The following is a 24852-nucleotide window of genomic DNA, read 5'->3' as shown; positions in this document are numbered from 1 at the left end:
TGGGTGAGTGCATGCCAAGTCCATAAGCATGGCAAGGGCAGGTCAACAGATGAGAACTTGGCGTTTGGCAAGCTTGGATTGGCACGTGATGGACACTTGGGTATGTTCCAAGGGTGGATTCCCGTGTGCCAAGTGCTTAGAATATTTAGGAGACAGGCCGTGCATGCGCACTGGGTGATGGCAGCCCAGCCTCCAGCCTGAGCCAGTGGCCCACGGTGCAGTGTCAGACAGCAGGGTCCCGTGCGCCAGCCTGAATCCCACCCCAGCCCCAGTCCAGGCCTCAGGCAGGGCTGCTGAACGGTTCTTTATTGAAATAGGCAGAGGCAGCAGGGCCGAGGGCATGCTCAGGGCCAGCGAGGTGCAGCCCCTTTCCTGTGTCCCTTCAGCCTAGGGACCACGGGCCAGACCCTAAGGCCCTCCTGTGTTTGGGGTGTGTGTGCTGGCATGCACCGTGGGCGAGGGTAATGGGGAATTTCTGGATAACTATCTTTCTCTAAGAATAATTTGTGGGTTCAGGAAATGGCTTCTGAGGTGGGGATGCCAGCCCAGCTAGCGCAGCCCCCAGTGATGGGCAGGGCTGGGGTCACCATCAGTGGTGTCCACCGACATGCTGCAGAAAGCTGGTAGCCCGGGGTGGACCGTGTGGGTGAACGTGGTGGGCTGGGAGCCCCTGAGCCCGAGGCCCCCTGACACCCTCCAGGGTCCAGTCTGGCTCACTTAGCCATTCCCCAGGGCAGCTGCTGGGGTCGAAGAGCTCAGGGCCTGGCCCCTGTGGAGAAGAAAGGACCATCAGCCAAGAAGCCCCCGGACTTGGGAACCACCAGCCTGTCCCTCCTGGCCTCTCTCCAGTCCTAGTTGAACCCTCATCACTTCCTGAGGGCAATTTGTAGGTCCCAACCCCTCATTGCAACTTGGGAGCTCAAAGAGTCTGTGCGGAGACCTTAATGTGTTCTGAGGGCATATTAGTGACTCTGAGGGTTTATCACTTCTTCCCGAGGGTGAGTGAGCACCTGCGAAGGCCTTGCTCTGAGTGCTGGGCCTTTACCACTTCCTGCAGGTAGATTAATGCATTCTGAGTTTTTATACAGCCTGAAGGTGGATGAGTGTGTGCTGAGCCTTGTCACATAGTAAGAGTAGGTTGGTATGTGCTGAACGTTATATCCTGAATATTGGTTAGGGTGTGCTGAGCCTTATATCCTGAAGTTATTAGTGTGTGCTGAGCCTTATGACTTTGTCGGCGTGGGTTAGTGTGTGCTGAATGTTATATCCTGAGTACAGATCATACCTGGAATGTGGGGTAGTGTTGGCTGAGCCCTGTTACATCCTGAGAGTGGACTGGTATGAGGTGAACCCTGAGCCAGCTGCAGGCAATGCAGATGGATGGAGGGCAAGGCCTGGTTCACTCTGCCCCTTTCCTGAAGCTCGGGGAGGCCCTGACCCCAGAACCACCGGCACCCTGCCAGCCTACCGGGCTTACATCAGCATCCATGGTCATGTCCTTGATGTCTGGTCCATCCCCATCCCGCTGTGGCAGGGTGGGCGGCTCGGCGGAGGCCCCGAGGCGCTCTCCTTCTGCCCAGCCACTGCCCCGGCATGGCCCATCATCCTCAGGTGAGGCCTGGCTCAGCCGGATGAGGTTGCTGAAGTTGGAGTCGGACTTGGAGCCCGCGGGCGGCTTGCGGGCCTTGTGGCGACCCGCCAGGCGGCTGCCGTAGAAGGCCAGGATGGGCTCCGGGCCGGAGTCGGGCACCCGGCGGCCAGCGGCGGCCTTGAGCGGGGCCAGCATGTCGGGAACCACGTCGGCTCGGGTCTCGCCCCACAGCCCGCGCCCCACCTCCTGCAGACTCAGGTCATCCAGCTGATCGATGGTCCTCTGCACGCCCGGGGCCTTCTCTTCGCAGAAGAAGGGCCCGCTGCCCGCCGCGCTGCCCAGGCCCACGGGCTCCTCCTCCTCGGCCAGCCGGTAGTAGGGCGGCCCGTCTTCCGCGGCGGCCACCACGGGCGTGGCCGGCTTGCCCTCCACCTGCAGCGAGAGGCGGCAGCCGCGCAGCGAGAGCTGGTAGTAGCGGGTGGTCTCGTGGGCGCTGCGCAGCTGCTGCATGGACACGAAGGGGTGGCGCAGGGCGGCGCTGGGGCTGATGCGCTCGTGCGACTCCCACGTCAGCATGCGCTTGATCAGCTCTACCATGCTCTTGAGGTCCGCGTGCTCCGCCAGCGCCTCGCGGTCCGGGAAGGTCAGCCGACCGGCCGCCCCGCCGCCATTCACCGTCTCAATCTGGTCCAGTGATTTGAGCATGTACTTGCGGCGCTCCAGTGGGCGCACCTGGTGGGACACGGTGGGTGCGGGGTTGCTGTCGAGTCAACCTCAGGTGCTCCTGAAGGGGGGCCCACGTATGACCCCCCCCCCATCTCCACCAGTTTCCAGTCTGCCCTCCAGTCTGGTCCAGAGCTCGCTCATTGCTATGAAGTCCACACACCTGAACCTCGATTTCCAGTTCTGCCCGTGATCTGACTTGGAGCTCTCTTGCTGCTGGGAGGGCCACACCTACTCCCCGACACGAGAACCCCTCTCGTCTGACCCGGGGCCCTCCTACTGCTGCAGGAAAGATATCAGACTGGGTTCTTTGATCCCCCTGCCATCTCACCCAGAGTCTCACTGAGCCAAGTTTCACTTCTCCGCCAGGCCTTCAGAGCTGTCCTGAACCATGGGTCCAGCCCCTACCAGCCACTCGCAGAGGGGCTGCCCCAAAACTCTAGTCCTCCTTGGAGTCGAGTCCAAATCCAGATCCCCAAGCCCAGCCCCTCCAGGCCCCCCAGCAGTCGGACCTCCTCGCTCCACTAGCTTGCCCACCCCTAGCCATGGAACTCAGAGGAGCCGCCACACACTTGCAGTGCCGTACGGTCTCAGCCACATCTTGCTGTGGCTACCCCCGCGGCTGACCCTCAAACTTCTGGTCCTTTCTGAGGTCTAACATACATTTTATTTTTTCCCTTGGTGCAGCAGCCCCCACACCGCCTGCCCTCGCCTCACCTGCCCCCCTACCTTGGTCTCGGCCAGGTAGTCGGCCGAGGACTTGAGCTGCCAGGGGTTGCTGGCATCGGGGTGGGGGTTGCGCTTGAAGAAGTGGTAGGCCTTGCGGGCGGCGTGCAGCAGGTGGGGCTTGGGCAAGCCCTGCGTCTCGCAGATGTAGCGCACCTGGTCGTACTCATTGTTGCCCGGGTAGAGGGGCCAGCCCAGGTGCAGCTCGGCCATGACGCAGCCCAGGGACCACACGTCCACCTTCTCACAGAAGGGCAGCCCCAGCAGAATTTCGGGGGCCCGGTAGAAGCGCGACTGAATGTACGGCTCCTTCACGTAGCGCACCTCGCTGAAGATGCTGGCTGAGCCGAAGTCAATCACCTGCGATGGGGCGGAGGGAGGCAGGTGGGCCCAGCAAGGGACGGGGACGACCCATCTAGGTCTCCCCTGTGTGTCTCACCCGCCCGAGTCTTTCCACATCTGCCATCTAAGTGTCCCTGTGTCTGTGAGTCAATGTCTCTTATTTGTGTCCCTATGTTCACTGGTCTTTGTCTGGTTTGTGTGTCTGTTTCTCCGTCTCTTTCCACTAGAACTTGGGCCTGAGAGGGTGGACCCCTCTCCATACCTGTCCATCAGCAAATCTGGCTGGCTCCACCTTCTGAGCAGATCCAGAATCAGCCCACTCTACATCCCACCCTCGGCTCCCCTGCGCCGCACCCCCCTCCCCCGCCTCCCTGACCTGTCCTCCAGCATCACCCACCAAGGCCAGGGTAGGGGCCTCCTCGCTGGTGTCCATGCTCCGCCCCCCTCGCACCCTTCTCTGCTCACCATGCACACCCCACAGGATCCTGTGCACACCCGAGTCAGATCAAGTCCTTCCCCTGCTCAGAATCGTCCCCTGTGGCTTTATCACGTCCTGTGATGAAAGCCAGAGTCCTCACTGTGGCCCCAAGGCTCGAGCCATCTGCGCCATCACCTCTCTGCCTTCAGCGCCTCCCGTTCTCCCTCTCACATGGGTGTCTCACTGTCCCTTGAACAAGCCAGACACATTCTCAGCTCAGGGCCTTTGCACTGGCCATTCCCTCTGCCTGGAATGCTCTTTCCCCAGATGTGCACACGGCTTCCTCATCTCAGGTCTCAAATGTCACCTTCTTTATAATTTTTTTTAAAAGATTTTGTTTTAAAAAAAGATTTTATGTATTTATTGATGAGAGACATAGAGACAGAGGCAGGCACAGGCAGAGGGAGAAGCAGGCTCCCTGCCGGGAGCCCGATGCAGGCCTCGATCCCAGGACCCCAGGATCACACCCTGAACCATAGTAGATGCTTAACAGCTGAGGTACTCAGGTGCCCCTCAAATCTCACCTTCTCAGTGAGACCTCCCCTGGCCATCCTCTGAAAAGCAGCCTCCCTGCCCCCGCTGTTCCTATCCCCCTTCCTGGCACCCTGCTTTTCTCCAGAACTCTTAACACCATTTCACATCCTATATGTTTTACCTTTAGGTCTTCATTTTCGCTCTACCCAGCTAGGATGCCAGTCCCCTCAGGGTAGGGATTTTGTTCACTGCTGCATCCCTAGGTGCCTAGAACAGTGCCCAGCACACAGTCGGGGGCTCAGTTAGGAGCGAATGAGTGAATGAATGGGCTTTACGTCCCTGCCTTTCTGGTTCTTTCTGCGTTTTTTTGTGTATCTCTCTCGTTCTTTCTTTGCCTCTTCATTGCTTGCCTGTTCATTGTGTCTCTCACCTCCCCATGTCTCTCTCTGTCTCCATCTCTGTGTCACCTGCTAGGAAGACACCTCCCCAAAGCCCCGCCCTCTTCTGTCCTCATCAGGCACCGTCTACACCCCTCAGAGGCCCTGGGAACAGGACAGGGGCCGGCACTGTGGATGGCTGAAAGTCTTTCTCTCCCAGTGCCACTGGGAGGCGCCATATGCCATTTTTCACTCTAAATCTCCAAGACGCTAGCTTGATCCCTGCCTCAGTTTCCCCCTCTGTGTGTCTGCTTTTTGTTCAGCCATCCCTCGACTTCTATTTGCAGAAGGTGGTACGACGGAAGGTTATTAACCCGGATTCTGAGTGCGGACGACTGAGGCCTGAATCTCAGAGCTTGAGGGGCCCTGGACACTCAGTGTTCATGGGATCCATTCACTCGTTCATTCCACAAACACAGGAAGGGTGCGGACCCTGGCCAGGTGGTGTGGATCTGTCCAGTCTGTCTGTCTCCCGCTGCATTTGTGGGAGTCTCTCCTTCCTTGGGGCTGCGTCCTTCCATCTCTTGGGGCAAAATGATCTGCCCTTTCCTGCCTGCACATCTCCCTGTGACTCTGACATTCATTTCTCATTGGCTCCGCCACAGCATTGTGTTGGGAGATGCCGAGGACGCAGTGGTGACCAAAACTGACCTGGCCCTGCCTTCACAGCCCTGCCCGCTCCTAGTTCAGACCCATCACCAGACAGTAACAAACCCAGAAGTGGACAGAGGGACCAGGTCTGGGATTGGGGGGGACCCGGCAGGGGTCCAGGGTAAAGGGGCCAAGTCTGGGATTGAGGGGAGCACAGGAGAGGGGTCCAGGGCAGAGGGGCTGGGGCTGGGATGGGGAGCCCAGGGGCTTATGACATGCATAGGAGGTGCCTCTGTGTGCCCAGCACAGGGTCAGGTCCAGAGCAGGTCTTCAGTCAATGTTTGTTGATGAACAAACTCTGTGACAGAAGAATGACACTTCCAGTCGCTCGGCCGTCAGGCTCTCATCCCCAATCAAGTCCTCTCTTATAGCTCACGTAAGATCAGTCAGCAGATCCTGTTGTCAGTAGCTTCAAACCTACCTAGAACCCACCACGTCCCTTCCTCCCACTATCCCAACTCCATCCCCGTACCCAGGCCTTCCACCTGGAGCGGAGCTGCCACCCCTCACTGCACCCCTGCTCCTGCCCTGCACAGGCTGTTGCCCTCATGCAGCCAGAGGGACCCTGTGAACCCCTGATTGAGAGCACGGCCCCTCTCTGCTCAGAAACCTCCTGTGGCCCCATCTTACAGAGAATAAAACCAGTCCTCATGGGCACCCGGGTGGCTCAGTGGTTGAGCGTCTGCCTTTGGCTCAGGTTGTGATCCTGGGGTCCTGGGATCAAGTCCCACATCGGGCTCCCCACAGGAAACCTGCTTCTCCCTCTACTTATGTCTCTGCCCCTCTGTGACTCTCATGAATAAATAAATAAACTCTTAAAAAAACAAAAACAAAAACAACAGTCCTCACTGTGGCCCACAAGGCCCTGTGTGACCTGGCTCCGTCACCTTCCTGATCCCATTTCCTCCCTCTTCTCACTCTGCTTCAGCCACACCGGCTTCCTGGGTGCTTCTCAAACACATATACTCAGATCACTCCTACCTCAGGGCCTTCGCACTAGCTGTTCCCTCTACCCAGATGTTTTCTCCCCAGATGGCTACATGGCAACCTCCTTCCGTTGGGACTTTCCTCAAATGTCACCTTCTCAGTGAGGCCTCCCTGACGGCCGTGTCTACAACTTCACTCACGATCACTGTCACCAAGCAACACCCCACATCCTCCTCCTCCCTACTGATCTTTTCTCCTTCTCACTCACTTATTTGACTCACTTCTCACTCACATACCATATTTATCTTGGTGACTCTGTTTCCCCCCACTAGAATATCAGTCCCACAAAGACAAGACCAGGCCAGAGGAGCTGAACTATGAATTAGACAAGGACTGGGAGGTCTCAGGTCCAGGATAGAGAGGATGTCAGAATCTGGATAGGAGGTGGGGAGGATTTTAGGGCCAGGAGGTGGGAAGAGGCATCACGGGCAGGGAAGGGGAGACATCCAGGCTGGGACGTGGGACAAGGGAGACCTTAGCGACAGGAGAGCATCCAGGGCTGGGGGGAAGCTGAAAGAAGACAGGGATGAGGGATGCCACCACCGCAGGGCCGCCCCACTTACCTTGACCCTGAAGGGGCAGCGTGTCTGATCCACCAGCATGATGTTCTCGGGCTTGAGATCAGCATGGATGATCGCCAGCTCCTTGAGCCGGGCCAGGGCTCTGAGCACCTGCAAGGTGACCGTGCGGATGTGGCGGGCAGGGAGGGGGGCGAAGTTGTTCTCCTTCTGGAATTCGAAAAGGTTTTGCTCCAGCAGCTCAAAGACCAAGTAGAACTTGAGGGCGTCGTGGAAGAACTCAAGGAAGCGGATGATGTGGGCCTCCTCCGGGTCCAGGCCCCTCATGCAGCGCAGTAGCTTCAGCTCGTTCTTGATGATGCGGTTGCGGTAGGCGTCATTCTTGAGGATCTTGATGGCCACCATCTCGCCCGTGCTTCGCCGCCAGCCCTTGGCCACCTCCCCGAAGGTGCCCTTGCCCAGCACCTCGATGATGTCATAGCAGTCGGTCTCGGACTGGATGGTGGCCATGGTGCCCCTGCCACCAGGAGCTGCCCGGCTGCCACCCCCGCCCCACAGGCTCTGCCTTCGAAGCCTTCCGGCCCGCCACCGGCTCCGAGGCCCCCCCAGCGGGGGAAAGAGAACTGCACTCGTGCCTCCCGCCAAGAGGATCCCCCCCACCTCCCTGGCACCCCCCAGCCCCCTGGGCCACACTGCCAGTCTGCCAGGGGCCACACCCCTCCCCCAAAGCCTTCCTGGCTTGGGACGAGGGGCCCTAGGCCCCCCCGAATGGGCTCCAGCGTTGCTGAGTGGCTCTGGTTCTGTTGTCGGAGACCTGAGCCCCAGGCTGGAATGGGGGGTGGGGTGGCAGGTGGAGCCCCCTCCCCCACCCTGTGGCGGAACCCCAGGGGCTGGACAGTTGAAGGGTCGGCTGAGAAGGAAGCCCAATCCTGGACCTCTAGCATGGAGGACTGAGACATTCCTAACCAAAGGTGAAGAGCCAGGATGTTGTGTGTGTGTCTGTGTGTGTGTGTGTCATTGTTCAGCAAACACCTGCCTCTGACTGTGGCTGCCATGGGAGAGGGAGGCTGAACCAGGGCCAGGTGGTAAAAGGTCTTGAATGCCAGGCTAAGGAGACTGGACTCATTTATCTTAGGGTACTGGGGAGCCACAGAAGGGCTCTGAGCAAGGGAGGTCAGATTTTTTTTCAGATTATTTATTTATGGGACACCTGGGTGGCTCAGCAGTTGAGCATCCGCCTTAGGCTCAGGGCTTGATCCTGGGCTTCCGGTATCGAGTCCTGCATCAGGCTCCACAGGGAGCCTGCTTGTCACTCTGCCTATGTCTCTGCCTCTCTCTGTGTGTCTCTCACGAAAAAATAAAATTATCTTATTTTTTAAAGATTTTATTTATTTAATTCATAGAGACAGAGACACAGGCAGAGGGAGAAGCAGGATCCATGCAGGGAGCCCGAAGTGGGACTCGATCCCAGGTCTCCAGGATCAGGCCCCGGGCTGAAGGTGGCACTAAACCACTGAGCCACCCAGGCTGCCCATAAAATCTTTTTTTAAAAACTTACTTCTTAAAAAAAAAAAAAATAAATAAATAAATAAATAAATAAATAAATAAATAAATAAAAACTTACTTCTTATTTACTTACTTACTTACCTACTTATTTGAATGAGAGAGAGAGAGTGCGCATGAGCAGGGGGAGAGGCAGAGGGAGAAGTAGACTCCCTGATGAGCAGGGAGCCCAACACAGGGCTCAATCCCTGGATCCCAGGATCATGACAGGAGCTGAAGGCAGACGCTTAACTGACTGAGCCACCCAGACACCCCAAGGGAGGTCAGATTTAAGTGTCGGAAAGCTACCCTGAGAATAAGAGCGAAAAGGAGGGGATGAAACTGGAGGCCCAGGTGAGGGAGGTTGGGATGCAGGGGAGGAGGCTGGTGTATGAGACAGGAAACCAGGAGGCCAGGCTGTGGGACTGACAGGTTGTGGGGGAAGGGGGAGAACCATTGGGAACAAGGCCCAGGGCTCAGGGCTGGTCCCTGGGACAGGGACATGGATAAGGAGTAACTTTAGGAGACTGAACATTGAAACATTTAGACAGACATGTCTTTTTTTAAAAAAAAAAAAAAAGATTTTATTTATTCATGAGAGACACAGAAAGAGAGAGAGAGGCAGAGACACAGGCAGAGGGAGAAGCAGGCTCCATGCAGGGAGCCTGATGTGGGACTTGATCCCGGGACCCCAGGATCACACCCTGGGCTGAAGGCAGGTGCTAAACTGCTGAACCACCCCGGGATTGCCTAGACAGACATGTCTTGAGTGCTGTAGAGGCTTTATCTGATCCTTACATATGTCTTAATAACTCCATTTTATGGAAGAGAAAATAAAGATGCAAAGAAGTCGAAAAAATGCGTAAGGTCACCCAACTGGGTGCCAGAGACAAGCTTTGACCCCAAGCAGTCCAGCTTGAGAGCCAAGCTCTGAACCACTGCCATGTCCAGGGGAGGCATGCATGGGCTACTAGATTCCTATGTTGGCCATAGGGAGGGTGACATGGCCTGGGGAGGGTGTAGGGATGGATGAGGGCCTGGGAGGAGTCCTGAGAGTCCAAGAGGCATGAGGAGAAAGAGAAGGAGTGGGGAAGAGAAAGAAGAGAGTGCTCAGGAAGGAGGTAGGAACCCTGAGAAGTCAGGACAAGAGAGCCAGAGGGAGCGCTCAGCGTGGCCCCAGAGATGTCACTATGGATCCTGGCAGGTCAGCTGCGCTGGGAGGGAACCCCCAAATGCCGGAGGCCTGGGCAAAGGGTGTGCACCACAGGTATATATAATTCCTGCCGTGTTTGGTGGGAATGAAGAGAAAGCCTGTGACCAGAAGTGACCCCAGGGAGGCTGGGGCAGGGGGGACATTTGGGACTGGACCAAGTGTCTTCCTGGGGGACACAGAGAGAGAAACTGAGGGGGGTGGAGTCTGGAGGCCTCGATGGGGGCTTAGATCTTGGGAGCCAAGGCCCCGCCCTGATGGGAGCTGAGGGCCCTGGGACCTAGTCCTAAGGGGCAGCCAGGTAACTGTGGTGGAGGCTCTGAACCCAGGAGCCGGGAGAGGGAACCAGGAGGGGCCTTCCTGGGTGGGGCCGGGGCAGACAGGGCAGTTAAACCAGCCAGACAGGAAAGGGATCGCCAGACGTGGAGGAGCTCTCGTCGTCCATGTGAAGGTGGCCAGCAGAGGGCAGATGGGTAGCAGTTGTTCTGCTCTCTTAGGCCCACCCCACCCCCCAGAGAGGTCCTGGTGAGTGGTTCCCCAGAACAAGCAGAGTCCTCAGCAGACGGGTCTAGCTCAGAGGCCCTTGGGAACTCCAAATGGCTAGGGCAGGACCCTTCCCGCCCAGCCCACTGCAGATCTTCCCTCTCCTTAGCCTGGGGTGGCCTGATGTCTCCCTCAACACAGGCTCTCCTGAGGCCAGGCTCCAGTAGTCCCCTCCTTGGGGACCTCTTTCCCTGTACCCTGTCATCTCCCCGCTGCCCTGTCCCCCCCTCCTCTGCACACAAAGGATACAGAACACAAGGCTATCTCGGGATTACTTTATTCACATGGCTTGGCAAGATACAGGTACTCCTGCCAATGAGCCGGGCACGAGGCCCCCCCGCCCTGTCCCGACAGTCACCCACCTCCCGGCCCTCTGAGGGTTAGTGCTAGTTATCTCACACACAAAACAAGGAGGAGGTGGGAACAGGAGGAGGGGAGGGGACTCTCCCTCTGCCCTGCGGCTTCAGACCACTGCAGCCTGAGCCCCCTCCATCCTGGCAGGGCCCGGAGCCCCTGTCTCCGAAAACCCCACACTAGGCAGCCGGACCCGGAATCCACCCTCTTCGTGGTCCCCACTCCCACTCCGGGCCTTGGGGCTTAGGGACACCCGGGGGAAACGGAACTTGGGTGACTTCTCCCCGCTGGGGGACTTGGGGGCTGCCTCGCCCTCCTGTCCCCGAGAGGCCTTGGACGGGGTAGCCAGGCCCACGCGGGGCAAGCGGACTCGGACTCTGCCTCGGCGCCCAGAGGCCCCCTCCCCGCCACCCTCCTCCTCGTCCTCCTCGGGGCTGGGGGAGCCTTCCCCAGTGACCGCCTCGCTCTGGCTGAAGCCCACTCGGGGCAGCCTGAGTTTGGGGCTCTTGGTCTTCTCACCCTCCTCAATGCCCTCCTTGGCCCGAGCCAGGCCAAACCGGGGCAGCCTCACCTTGAGCTTGTGTCCCGCCTCCCCGTCGCCCTCTGCCACCTGGTACTCAGCGTGGCTGCCCACGGCGGGCGGTGAGAGCTCCACATCCGGCAGGGAGAGGTGGAAGGTGCGCTCGGCCCCCGGGGATTGCTCTCCGGGCCCCTCTTCTCCGGCCTCAGCTCTGGTCCCCAGTGTGGGCATCTTCAGCCTCAAGCCACCGTCACCTGTGGCCGCCTCACCCACCTGCGCCTCTCGGCCCAGCCCCACGTCCAACTCAAGCTGAGGCACTGTCACGGCGGGCATCTTGAAGACGCCCTCACCTACCAACAGCTCCCCACCTGCCACCTGGGCTCCAGGCAGAGACAAGGTCACCTGGGGCACCTGGACCCTGTAGCCTGCTGTGCCCTCTGCTGAAGGGGCCGCGCCCTTGACCTGCTGCCCCGGGGTGGCGCCTGGGCCGGCCTCCCCGAAGCTGGCCAGCTCCACCTGGGGCAAGGAGATGCCCAGGGGCATCCTCAGCGCCCCCTCCTGGCCCTCGGCGCCTGCCTGTCTGGTCGTGGACACTTGTGGGCCTGACAGCCGAACTCCACCGACAGCCACTGCCCCCTCGGCCCTGCCTTCCTCCTGGGCCCCCAGGGTGACCAGCTCCACCTCGGGGATCTTAAGCGGCCCTGCCGTGGGCTCTGGCTTTTCTCCCGGGCTGACGCGCCCACCCTGGACTTCCGCTTCCTTCCCCCGAGCCAGCCCGAAGGAGGGCATCTTCAGCTTAGGCATCTTCACCTTCCCATCCCAACCCCAGCCCTTGGCCTCCAACTCGCCCACCCCTGGCGCTAGTTCTCCCGCCTCAGTGTCCCGGCCTCTGACCCCAAACTTGGGCAGGGCAAACCTGGGCCCCTTGACCTTGACGTCAGCCCCTGCCACCTCCACCTTGCTTGTGGGCAGATGGGCATCCAGGCCGAGCTGCGGGATGGACAGATCGAGGGCGGGCAGCAGGCCTCCTGCCTCTCCTGCCCCTTTGGCCTCGGCTTCAGTCCCCGCTCGGGCCTTGGGGAGTGAGATGGTGAACTTGGACACCTTCGTCTTGGTGGCCCGCCCGGGCGCCTCGGCCTCGGCCTTGGCCACTTTGGGCCCCGAGAGTCCAAACTTGGGCAGGGAGAACTTGGAGGAGGGCTTGACTTTCATCTCCATCTCCTCTAGCCGCCCCTCCACCTCCACCTCCCCCAAGGGCAGCTGCGGAGGGGCGATTTCAACCGAGGGCATCCGAAAGGCCGCCTCCCCGACCCCCGCGGCTCCCCCAGGGCCCTCTGGCCGCTCCACCTTGCCCACGGCGGCCGCTGGGACCTGCGCCTCCGGACTGAGGACCCTTGGCAGGTCTAGCTCCACGGAGGGCAGCGTGAGAGAGGGGACACCCGCTCGAGCCTCGGGGCCCACTTCCGGCTGCAGACAGGGAAGCGTGAGCAGCTTCCCAGAGACCTCAGCCCCTGCCTCACCCGGCTTGCCTCGTGATGGGGACTCCGCCCTCCCTAGCTTGGGCATGGTCATCTTGGGCAGCTTGAAGCCAAATTCCACCCTCTCTGCCTGTTCCCCTTTGAGCTGCACCTCCGGGGCCTTGGGCAGCTTCACCTCTGGGACCTTTGGCAGATGCACCTCTGGGGCCTTTGGCACCTGCATTTCCGGCAGCCTCATCTCCGACACCTTTGGCAGCTGCACCTCCGGGAGGTGGACATCAGGCACGGCCATCTCAGGCACCTTGGGGAGCTTTATCTCGGGGAGTTTCATCTCTGAGACCTTTGGCAACTGTACCTCCGGGAGCGGCACCTCGGGCACAGCCATCTCGGGCATCTTCGGGAGCTTCACCTCGGGGAGCTTCATCTCGGGGACTTTGGGGAGCTGTACTTCTGGGAGATGCACCTCGGGCACGGCCATCTCGGGCACTTTCGGGAGCTTCATCTCAGGCACCTTCGGGAGCTTCATCTCGGGGAGCTTCATCTCTGGAACCTTGGGGAACTGTACTTCTGGGAGCCGCACGTCAGGCACAGCCATCTCAGGCACCTTCGGGAGCTTCACCTCGGGGAGCTTCATCTCTGGAACTTTGGGGAGCTGTACTTCTGGGAGCCGCACCTCGGGCACGGCCATCTCGGGCACCTTCGGGAGCTTCACCTCGGGGAGCTTCATCTCTGGAACTTTGGGGAGCTGTACTTCTGGGAGCCGCACCTCGGGCACGGCCATCTCGGGCACCTTCGGGAGCTTCACCTCGGGGAGCTTCATCTCTGGAACTTTGGGGAGCTGTACTTCTGGGAGCCGCACCTCGGGCACGGCCATCTCTGGCACCTTTGGGAGCTTCATCTCAGACACTTTGGGGAGCTCCACCTCTGGGAGTTGCACATCTGGGAGGGCTGCCTCCGGCACCTTCGGGAGCTTCACCTCAGGAGCCTTAGGGAGCTTCACCTCAGGCCCCTTGGGCACCTTGACCTCAGGGGCCGAGACCCCAATGCCAAAGGAGGGCATCTTGATGGTGGGCAGCTTCAGCTTGCTCTCAACAGCAGCTTCGGCGGCAGCAGGTCGGGGCTCCAGCAGAGAAAGCCCGAAGGTGGGCATTCGAAGTCTAGGCCCCTTTGCCCTGGCCTCGGGGCTGTCCTTGGCCACCTTGGCCTCAGCAACTTCCTTTGCTCGAGCCCCAAAGCGAGGGAAACTGAGGCGGGGCATCTTTAGGGCCACCTCAGGTGCCTCTCCTCGGGCCTCCACCTCCACACCCGGCAAGGCCAGGTCCACTCCTACCGTAGGCGCTGCCACATCCAGGGTGGGCACCGTCACTGCCACAGCCCCTTCCCGGGTTTCCAGGCAGGGGAGCGTGGGCAGGGTGGGTAGCGAGGGCAAGGTGGGCAGCTCCACTTGGGGGACCTGGATCCCTACGGCTGTGGGCTCCACAGCAGGTGCAGCTGGGGCACCTAGTCCAAGGGTTGGCAGGTGGAGGGCCACCTCTCCCAGCCCCTTGGGGGCTGAGACCTGGGGGACACCCACCTCGGCACCTGGCAGCCGGGGCCCAACCAGCTCCACCTGGGGGGCTGTGAAGCGGGCTCCTGCTGCCACCTCAGCCTCCACCTTGGCTTTCCTTGGGGGAGGAGCAGCAGCGGCCAGCCGGGCCACCTGGGCCTCTTCCGCCACTTCCCGGACGCGCAGCCGAGGCAGCTGGAGGCGCCGGCGGGTTGGGGCGGCTGGGACAGGACCCTTGGCAGCCTCTGCTTTGAGGCCCCGACGCAGACGGGAGAACTTGGGAAAGGAGAATTCGACGTCAACAGGGGCCAGGTCTGCAGGGGCCCCCAGGGCCCCGGGCATCACCATCTTCTTCTTCTTCACAGGGGACAGACTCTGGATGTTCTGGGGAGAGAGGAGAGATGCGGGAGGCGGTGGGACAGTGGGAGGCTCGGGGTAGACGGGGGAACCCTATCTGGTATTGCACCAGGCTGGGGATGTGTTGGATGAAGCATCTTGTCCCCCAAATACCAGCCTCCCTTCCTTCCCGTCATTTCACTATTACTGCCCCCGTAAGGCAAAGTCATTCATTTAAAATCTGACAATGAGTCAACAGGGGTGTAGGAACTGGGATCCAAGACTTCTAGGTCCTCATCCAGGATTTTCCTCCAGTACCTTCATTCTAGAGATGGGGAAACTGAGGTCCAGAAAGGGAAAGAAATTTGTCCAGGGTCGCTCAGCAGTAAGTGAGCAGGACCCAGGTTTGAACCTGGCCTCCCTGGTTTGGAGTTGCCTGGTTCATGACCACAGGCAAGCCTAGAGCTAATGCCTCTGCCAAGTGGGTAAAGGACAGGTCTGACATGGGTGGATCCCCTTCCCCAGGGAGAAATTTAGGGGCCGGAACAGAAGGCAGAGAGTGGGATTAGCGTTGGGTTAGTGACAAGACAGAGGCTGGCCCACGGTGTGGAGGAGTGGGGCTCATGGCGCAGAAACTGCATCACTGGGGCCGTCCAGAGCCGAGGCCGGGCTAAGCACGCGTACCAGCTTGGCCACCTTGGCCCGTGGGCCCTTGATCTCGTAGCCGGCCACGGTCCCAGGCCGCAGCGCCAGGTCCCCGGTGGGCACAGTGCGCTTCAGGCAGAAGGAGACCTTGTAAGGCTCGGCACATTGCAGCAGGCGTAGTGCGTCCTCGTATTTGAAGTTCTCGAAGAACACCCGGGCGCTCAGCAGCTGGTCCCCTGCAGGCGAGGTGGGGGTGGGCAGGGCGTGGGCATCTCCTGGCTCCATCCAGGTCTGGTGCCACCCACTTCCCTGGAGGAGCTCTGCGAGGCCCAGCCCAAAACCTTGGCCTCGCGTATCCCCTGTCCCCGCCCCCTGCACCGACTTGAGAGTCCAGACACTCTAGAATGAAGCCCCACCCCGTGGCCTTAGCCCCGCCCCCGCCGAACAGGACCACGCCCATTCAAGCCACGCCCACTGCCTTTCCACTTCCCTTCCCTGCTCTCAAGTTTTAAGACACTGACTTTGTTTACCCGTACTGAGAGGACAGAATCAGAAAAGAACTTCCGGAAACTCCCACATCCTTACTCACGCCCCTGCTCCTCTGGCTATTTACTCCACTCTCCACCTGTTCCTTTTTTTTTTTTTTTTTTTTTTTAAGATTTTATTTATTCATGAGAGACACACAGAGAGAGGCAGAGACACAGGCAGGGGAAGAAGCAGGCTCCATGCAGGGAGCCCGACATGGGACTCGATCCTGGATTTCCAGGATCAGGCGCTGGGCTGGAGGCAGGTGCTAAACCGCTGAGCCACCCAGGGATCCCCTCTCCACCTGTTCCTGAGGATGAACTCTCCCCACTTCTACCTCAGCCAGCCTTTCCACCGCCTTCCCGGGGACATCCTCCAGCAGTGCTCCCCTCGCTCCCCACATCACCAATTTGTCCCTCTCTTCTATGCCATTCCCAGCAGCATACAACACACCATTATTTGTCCCATAGGAAAGGTTGTCTTGACCTCACGCCTGGAGCTCCTGCTCCATTGATCTGTTCACTTAAGGGTAAATGCACTGAGTTGCCTAGCTGCATTACTTCCACTTCTCCAATTACACTTCTGACACCCCCTCCCAGAACCTTGAACTGCTCCTGTCAAGGTTCCATACCTCTGTGTAGCTAAGTCCAATGTTCAAGTCTCAGACTTCATCTGAGTGGACCTCACAGCCTTCAACCTAACGTCACTCCCTCTCCTTTATCCACTTGTCTGACTTGGCCTCCAGGGTGCCACACACTCTCTAAGGACCTCCCTGGAGGTTTCTTCTCAGCCTCCTGGGATGGTTCCTCCTTATCTCCTGGATCTCTTAACAACACACTGTCCCAGGGCTCAGGCCCTGGACCTCTTCTCATCTCCATCTACATACTACACTAACCCCCAGAGGAAGCTCATCCAGATTAGGAGGTTTTGTTTTTAGATTTTATTTATTTATTCACGAGAGATACAGAGAGAGAGACAGAGAACAGGCAGAGGGAGAAGCAGGCTCCCTGTGGGAGCCGAAGGCAGATGCTCAACCACTGAGTCACCCAAGTACCCCCAGATTAGGAGTTTAAAGACCATAAAGGGCTGACAACTTCCAAGTGTCAGCCCAGCTCTCTCCCCACCATCCTAGACTCATATATCCATTTACTCCTCCACCTCTTCACCTTAGCGACCACTCTTGGTCTCACTCCAAACAAGCTCCAGCCCCAGTGTGGTCCATTTGTGGAATTACCAACTCCATCCTCAGGTCAAGAATCCCTGAACACATCCTGACCCTTCTCTTTTCATCACACCCCATATCCAGTCCCGAAGCTGCCTCCTTCAAAATATATACAGAATTTAAACCTTTCTCTTCATGTCCATTAACAGTGTTTTGGTCCTAAGTATTACCATCTCCTGCCTGGATAATCAGAGTAGCCTCTTTGTGTGTGTGTGTGTGTGTGTGTGTGTTTAAAGTAATCTCAGGGCACCTGAGTGGCTCAGTCGGTTCAGCAACTGCCTTTGACTCAGGTTATGATCCCGGGTCCTGGGATCGAGTTCCAAGTTGGGCTTCTTGCTCAGTGGGGAGCCTGCTTCTTCTTCTTCCTCTGTCCCTCCCACTGGCTCATTCTCTCTCTCTCAAATAAATAAAATCTTTTAAAAAGATAAGATGGTCTCTACACCCAACGTGGGGCTCAAACAACCCTGAGATCAAGAGCCTCATGCTCTACTGACTGAGCCAGCCAGGCCCCCCCAAAGTAGCCTCTTTGTTGGTCTCCCTGCTCCCCACCCTGCCCCCTTCTTTCTACTGCTAATACAGCATGCTGGTGAACACAGACAATTCACAGTCGTCCTCCACTCACAACCCTCCCAGATTAAAAGTCAAAATCCTCACTATGGCCTATAACACCCTCTGAAAACTGTCCTGTCCTGACCTCTCTGGCCTCATCTCTTGCTCTCCTTTTTTCTCTAGCTCTACTGCATCTACACTGGCTTCCTTGCTCTTCCTCCATCAAGGGAGGCACACCCCAACTTTGGGACATTTGCACTGGCTGTTCTCTCTGCAGGGAATGCTCTTCCAGATGGCCACATAGCTCAGTCCCTGTCCTCCACCAGGCTTTCCCTTCATTCCTGGCTCACCCTATTTAAAAATACAACTGTCCTGCTGGCACCCATAGCACACATTGCCTTCTAACTTACTATGTATTTTACATATTTTCCTGAAATATGTCTCTCCCTACTAGAAGTTAAGCTCCGTAAGTGCAGAGTGTGGTCTGTTTTGTTCACTGCAGTAGCCCAAGCACCTAGAATAACATCTGGAAATAGAAGGCACTTAGTACATAGTTGTTGCATGAATAAATCACATCGGCCTCATGCCTGTCGCCTAAAATATCCCTGACTTACTAAGGCTCCCCTCCACACCTCCTCCAAGTTGTGTTAACTCCACCTCTTTTCTCCCGCCCCAGCAACAAAAATAATAACTGGTGCTTACCGTGTGCCACTTAGCTATGCGCTAAGTGTTTTCAAATACTGACTCATTTAACTCACGTAACAACCCTACGAGGTGAGTACTAGAGTTATTCCCCTTTGCAAGATGAAAAAAAAACCAAGGCACAGAAGAAGACCACAAGCTAGTCAACGGCAGATCTGAGAGTCAAATCGACGCAGCCGGCTCTGAGCCACTGCAAGCCCCACATGAAAAGCTCCGCCCCCAACCATTCCCCCCGCCTTCCGGAGGCCGGCCACGCCCGGGACCCCGCGCCCCGCCGATCCCGCCCCCTGAGAAATGCCGGGCCCCAGGCTCCCGCCCCGCCCACCTTCCTGCAGGCTGAGGCTCCTGGCCGCGGGCGAGTCCTCCCGAAGCTCGCGGACAAAGATTCCCTCCTTGCCGCCGCCTGCGACGTTGATGCCGCTGACCCCGGTCTGCGCCTCGGTCTCCACGATGATCTCCACCAACTCCGCCCGCCTCAGCTCCTGCGGAGGGCAGCGAGGGGTCGCCATGGGGCGCTGGGGCCCGACCTCGCCCACAGCCCGGCATCGCGCTTAAAGGCGGCTCTTAAACGGGTCCTCCAGGTGCACGTTCCTGAGCGCGGCCCGGGCCGGCCCCGTGGGCCCACCCACCCCGGCATCTTCCCTTGAAGGAAGCGCGAGGGCCGCCCGCTCTCTCGGACCCGCTGCTGGGCTCAACGGTTCCGTCCGCTCTTGGGCGGGCGGGAGGCCGGGGGCCGCTGTCGAAGGGGCGGGGCGAGGGGCGGGGTCGTAGACGAGGGGCGGGGCAGGGAGGCCGGAGGGAACCCGAGTTGTGAGAGGCGGGCCTGACGGGGCGGGGGCTGTGCCCTCGGGGGGCGGTGTCCTCGGGGCGGTGTCCTCGGGGGCGGGGCCCTCTCTGGGGGCGGGGCCGTCCGGGGGCGGGGCTACGGGTTTGGCGCGGGATTCGACGGCTCTCGTGGATCGAGCTCAGGCCACAGAGGAGGGGCCAAAGATCTGAGAGGGGTGTGGCTAGAGGGTAATACGTAGAGGTAAGGCGGGGACCCATAGTCTACGGGTGAGATTGAGGTCTGGGGAAGAGCTTTAATAACAGCAGAACAAGGGGTGGGGTGAGGATGGGATTCCAAGGCTAGACCTTTAAGCGGTACAGGATGGAGGGGTGAGGGTGAGACTGCGCTCTTGGGAGGCTTGAACGTGTGTGAGACTGTGCCCTATTGTGGACTCTGTGACCCCAAGACCTGCATAACGCCTTTGGGAGGGGGAATCCAGTGAAGGGGGGTGCGTGGGTAATGAGTGGTGGACCGGCAGACGTGGCATTCCTGGTATTCACTGTAAATGGTGCTGACCTGGCCCTGGCCCAGCGGCGCCCTCCGGGCTTAGAAAAGGCAGTGAGAGATCTTAGTTCTACAGCCGCCTGGGAGCTCCATCTGCTGTGTGTCTCTGGGGGAAAACTTTGCCCTCTCTGGGCCCATTTACCTACTGTAAAGTCGGGTAACATGATTGTACTGGAAGGAGTCTTTGAGCTCTGAAAGAACAGGGATCCCAGAGGATGCTGTAATGGGCAGGGCATCAGGGATGGCATAGACTGGAGTTGAGCCCAGGGCTTGGAGAGGGGAAAGCAGGTCTAGGCCGGCAGTGGCCCTGGGACCAGAGGCTGGGAGGAGCATGTTGCAAACAGTTGTGGTAGGCGCAGCAGGGAACACCATGACCACCACCACCCCCCTGAGGCCCTGCGCTAAGCATTCTATGTACAGCATCTCATTTCATGCTCCCTCCAGCTTGGACAGACACAAAAGTAAAGAGCAGCGGAGCCACCATCTGCCTCATGCCACACAGCAGAGTTAAGCAGCCGGGCCTAAGCCCTGGGTCTGTGACCTCAGAGCCCATAGGCTGTCCTGCAGGCAGCGACCTCCTTGCACTTTACCCAACCCCCCCATCCTCCCACCTGCCAACCCTCAGCCTCAGCTTGGCTCGCAGAAAAGTGGACCCACTCTGTGCCTAGCATGGGGTAGGAAGCAGTCAATGACAGTCCGCTATTTCCATAACAGTGACCACTGTCCGGACCGTTGTCCCATTTCACCAATGGGAAAACAGTTTGAGAGGTCAGGTCCCCTATTTGAAGTGGTAGGGTTGGGATTTAAGCTTATGGGCTCAAAGCTTGTGCGTATAACCCCCTATACATACTGCTTCTTCCAAAAAAAGGTTTTCTAATTTCTTTAGCTCAGTATTAATATAACTCCATTATGCCCCACTGAATTAGCTGCTTTCATTCTTAGTCTGTACCAGGCATTTTTCCATATGTTAAAATTTTTTTCCTCATGGTGACCTATCAAATAGGCAGCCACTGTTGCTATTTCTGTTTCACAGATGGGGAGACTGAGGCACAGAGAAACCAGGAAGTGTCTTTCTTGCTCAGTCTGCACCCCCTAGCCAGGGTCCCCACATTTCCCTTGCAGGACATGTGGGTACTCACCTCAGCACTCCGGCTCCTGGCCTCCATGGCACCTCTGGGAGTCACCTGGGCCCCAGGCTCCTGCTTCCTCTCCCCCTTCTGCTGCAGGACCAGCTTCAGTTCTGCATGGAGCAGCTGCCTCTGAGCCTGCGAGGGACAGGGATGGAGGCTTGAGGCCAGGAGAGGATGAGCGGTGAAGGCGGGCACAGAGGGAGAGAGAGAGGTCAAGATGGGAATCAGAAGGGGAGAAGGGGCTCCCCCCACCCCTGTCCTCTCACCGCTGCCTGGGCACAGGCACCCCCTCCTAACAGGAGCCCAGACTGGGGTACCGCACAGTCGTCCGCAGGGTTTGCACCCTTCCTCTGGGGTCTTGCTGCCTGCCAGGAAGAGACCAGGGTGTGAGGCTCCAAGCTGGCCACAGAGGGGCAGGGAGGGGCATGTGGCACCAGCCAATGCTCACCTCAAGGTCACCTCCAGCTCCTTGGGCCTCCTGGGTCCAGGGGTCTAAGAAGAAAAACCATGGGCATTACCATCAGCTAACCCCACCCATTGCTTCCTGAGTGCCTGACCTTCCTGTACTCTGTCAATATTCTATCCCCCTAGTGCAGAGTGCAGCTGGGGAATTGAGCCCTAAAAGACCTTTACTGGACAACAGTCAAGCCAGAGTGGACCCCTAGAACTGCCCGACAGCAGAGCCCCTGAGCCAACCACCTGGGTCTACCAAGAGAGCCAAATGCATTATAAAACAAACATAACTAGGGGCACCTGGATGGCTCCATGGTTGCACATCTGCATTTGGCTCAGGTTATGATCCTGGGGTCCCGGGATCGAGCCCCGCATCAGGGTCCCCCCCACGGGGAGCCTGCTTCTCCCTCTGCCTGTGTCTCTCTGTCTCTCATGAATAAAGAGATAAAAGCTTAAAAAAAATCATAACCACTCTCATATGCTCCCTGGGGGGCGGGGGGGAGAATCACCTCACGTCTCTGGGCCTCAGCTTCCTCACCTGTAAAATGGGGAGAAGGAGAGCACCTACCTCATCAAATAAGTTAGTAAATATAAAATGCCAGGCACTCAGAGGGGCTTCAGAAGCACTGTTACTATTACTGAGAACTTCCTGTGGTCCTGATCTTGTGTCAAGGTTCCACAGGGGTCATCCACTGCACTTAAGCCTCCGAACACTCTTGTGAGGCCAACACGATTATGGAGACCATTCTAGAGAAGAGCCGTGAGGCTGCAAGAAGGGAAGCCATGGATCGTCACAAACGGCTAAGCCAGGATTTGAACTTATCTGAGAGTTCTGGCCTCTTACACGGGGGATGATAACTAGTGGGTATTGAGTGGTTATTCTTTGTCAGTCCTATGCTCTGGCTCCTCCCTGCAGGAAACCCTCGCCCCTCAGAGAGGCCAAGAACCTCGTGTAAGGTCACACAGCACAGTGAGGAGGCAGAACTGGGATTCCCATGCAGCCTCCCCATCAGGCCTGAAAGGGGAATGGATACTGTCTCTCCACCACCCCCCACCCAGGCCAACTCTGGCCTCGTCCTCCCAGCCCCCACCTGGCATGCCAACCCGCCAACCCCCACTCTACACGGAAAGGTCAGGCCTCACGCGGCACATTCCCTCAAACAATGGCCTGTCTGCTGCAGCCGGTCACATTCCGCCCCTGCCCACCCACCCCCAGCCGCACAATGGCCCTTCATAACCCACCACTGGCCAGGACAGAGGACACAGGGACCCCTCAATGGTCCAGCTGTACCCATTCCACTGGTAAGGACTGCACAGTATCAGAGGGCTCTTCTCTGGCCCTCCTAGGAGTCCTGGTCTCCACGGCCTTCCCCGGCCTCCCCTCTGAGCCCTCAGCTGCTCCGGGTCAGGTGGGCTCCCCCATCTGTAGCATTTCCTCCAGAATGCTCGCCCCCGTAGGTCTCTGAATCACCCTCAATGTGGTGGCTGTTCTAGGGTTGGAAACTGAGGCTCAGAGAGGGGAAGAGACCTGTCTGGGGTCACACAGACAATACCCTGCCCTTGACCCCAACCCTGTATGTGAACTTGCATTGGTGGCTCCGAGCACTGGAGGAGGCCCAAGGAGCAAGACAACGGGAGCAGGGGCTGGGCTGGGAAGGGAGGTGGGGACTGAGGGTGCCCAGAACAGGCATTTTCAGAGGCACCTCATTGGTGCCAAACCTGGGCTGGGCAGACACCTTGTGGACGTGGCCTCAGTACCCCATCTTATGGATGAGTACATGAGGGTTAAGATATCACAGTGACAGAGTTGGGTCTTGAACTCAGGTCTGAAAAACTGAGTCCCTGATGCCACATAGCATCCTGAGCTGGAGGTGGGAGAGCCTGGTACTTGTGGGAGGCAGTGGAGATGGACAGGAGGCTCTCCTGGACAGCAAGCTCCCTGTCTCAGGCCAGGGCGGTAAAGGTCACACCCAGAGGCTGGCACAGGAAGCTTAGCCAGGGCGGGAGCAAGAGAGAGTACCCTCCTCCCTCATCCTTGCCCAGGGCAGCCGCCCAGCCCAGGTTATATTTAGCCCAACTGTGCCCTTCCTGAGCCACAAACTCAGCTCCTGGGGTGGGGTGGGGGTGGCTTCGGAAGGAAGCCCCCCTCCCAACCCTGGGCACTCTCTGTTCCCAGCTCTGCCCATCCCACTAGACGGAGGGGGGAATGGGGGAGTTGCTGGGGATCCCTGACTGTGTTAGGGGAAGATCTAAAGGGGTTCCCCTGGTGAATTAAAGCCAGGCAGGACCCTCCAGATGCCAACAACCATTCTTGGGTGGTTCCTATGGCACTGCCCTGGTATGCTCCTCAGCTTCCAGAATTCTCAGAGTCCCCATTTATTGAGCATTTGCTATGCACAAAGATTCTTGCCTACCTTGGCTCATTATGTCCTCACAATCCCTCTCTGAGGAAGGCACCACTGAGATTCCCATTTGAGATGCCCAGATGCCCTTCGGAGCCTGCTGAGGTGAGGGCCTGTCCTTTGGGCCCTGGGCCGGTCAGCTGAGCTGGGCTGGCTGAGGAACCCCCCCAGTTTTGTCCCATTGCACCCTCTTCCCCTTGGCTGGTGCCAACCCTATTTAGGAGGTCTCCCCATTCAGAGCCTCAGCTTTCCCAACCGCCAGTGATCTGGTGCCCTCAGCAGTGGGAGTGAGGGGTTGATTCGTCTGAGCCCCTAGACCATCTGTGAGTGGAAGGTGAGGCGTTCTGGCGGTGGTCTCCCAGCAGCCTCGGCCGTGGTCAGTCCCTGCTCTAGCACTTCTCAGGTTTGAATACCTGGGTGAGGTGTTTCACCCCTCAGGGACTCAGTTTCCTCTGTGAAATGGAGCCAGTTAAGAGTGGCTTCCAGGAGTCACAAAATAACAGCAGGTGCCTAGAATAGTCCCAGTATATAGTAAGCGTTCAAGTAACGTACGCCCGTCTCTGACAGCAATTGGAGGCTTGACTGTGCATCTCAAAGTGGCTTGTGTCCAGCTTTTGCTCAGTGGTGGCCCCACTTTCTCTCTTGCCCAAGGGGAACTCTGGGTGAGGGACAAATCCAGCTCAGGCACTGGCCTCCTACCAAGATCAGTGCTCCCCACCCCAGCACCCTACTCCAAGCCCCAAAAGCCTGCCCCACCTTAGGAATCCTTCCCTAGCTCTTTGTAAGCAGCAACTCATCTACTCTCCATCAGCCCCGTGAGGTGGCCTCCATCAGCCCATTTCACAGATGGGAAAGCAGAGGTACGAAGGGTGCAGTATCTTGCCCAAGACCACATAGCCTGAGAGAGGGAAATATTGGGATTTGAACCCAGGGTCTATGCCTTTGACTCCTATACCACACTGCCTCCTGAGCCCCAGGTATCTTCCCAGCACCTCCCAGCACCTCCCAGGACCCTGAGTCTGATTCCCTCTGGCTTCTCAGCCTGGCGAAGGATCCCCGTAAGACCCGTTGATCTCTTACCACTAGGCCTCCAGACACCTCGAGAGCTCCCGGTCGTCTGCTCAGCCCCAGCCCCAGGCAGGGGGGGAAAAGGAATGGGGAGGGGGAGGAGGGGGAGACCCCAGCCATTGGCTGCTGAGGTGTGACATCACCAGGGAGTGGGTGGTGGGGAAACAAACACCCCCCTTCTCCCAGCTACATCCACCGGCAAGGGGGTGGGGAGCTGAAGACCACAAGAAGGGACAGCTGCAGCCTGGGCCTGGGCTGGGACCTCCACCGGGAGCCTCCTTCCAGGGACACGCGCGTTGCTACCGCCACTTGGAGGCCGAGTGCCCGACTAGCGTTATTTCCTGGCTTCCAGACCCAGGCAGGGCCCCTG

General features: G+C 58.4%; 2 protein-coding genes across 5 annotated transcripts; both read right to left on the bottom strand.

Annotated features, from left to right (window-relative positions):
- Positions 1 to 289: 289 nt before the first annotated feature.
- HIPK4 (homeodomain interacting protein kinase 4) lies at positions 290 to 7733 on the bottom strand. 2 transcript variants are annotated; one of them, XM_077851471.1, is made up of 4 exons: positions 6973 to 7733; positions 3044 to 3400; positions 1469 to 2323; positions 290 to 769 (listed from the first exon to the last, which is right to left on the bottom strand). In XM_077851471.1, exons 1-4 carry the CDS (start codon positions 7435 to 7437, stop codon positions 590 to 592), a joined length of 1857 nt encoding a protein of 618 aa, XP_077707597.1. In that variant the 5' UTR covers positions 7438 to 7733; the 3' UTR covers positions 290 to 589. The 2 variants fall into 2 exon arrangements, with proteins under 2 accessions (XP_077707597.1, XP_077707605.1); XM_077851479.1 differs by having other exon boundaries at positions 1478 to 2323; positions 6973 to 7732.
- Positions 7734 to 10483: 2750 nt separating this feature from the next.
- Positions 10484 to 24574, bottom strand: PRX (periaxin). 3 transcript variants are annotated; one of them, XM_077851432.1, is made up of 7 exons: positions 24495 to 24574; positions 21008 to 21051; positions 20826 to 20924; positions 20569 to 20694; positions 18425 to 18581; positions 15141 to 15337; positions 10484 to 14504 (listed from the first exon to the last, which is right to left on the bottom strand). In XM_077851432.1, exons 4-7 carry the CDS (start codon positions 20593 to 20595, stop codon positions 10686 to 10688), a joined length of 4200 nt encoding a protein of 1399 aa, XP_077707558.1. In that variant the 5' UTR covers positions 20596 to 20694; positions 20826 to 20924; positions 21008 to 21051; positions 24495 to 24574; the 3' UTR covers positions 10484 to 10685. The 3 variants fall into 3 exon arrangements, with proteins under 3 accessions (XP_077707558.1, XP_077707551.1, XP_077707567.1); XM_077851425.1 differs by having other exon boundaries at positions 20826 to 20920; positions 24495 to 24563; XM_077851441.1 differs by lacking the exons at positions 18425 to 18581; positions 20569 to 20694; positions 20826 to 20924; positions 21008 to 21051; positions 24495 to 24574 and adding an exon at positions 18100 to 18291.
- Between the last annotated feature and the right edge of the window lie 278 nt (positions 24575 to 24852).

Source organism: Canis aureus, chromosome 1 (assembly GCF_053574225.1).
Source record: "Canis aureus isolate CA01 chromosome 1, VMU_Caureus_v.1.0, whole genome shotgun sequence".
Lineage (NCBI taxonomy): Eukaryota > Metazoa > Chordata > Mammalia > Carnivora > Canidae > Canis > Canis aureus.
Note: the sequence above shows the minus strand (reverse complement) of the source record. Positions and strands in the feature narration are given on the sequence as shown.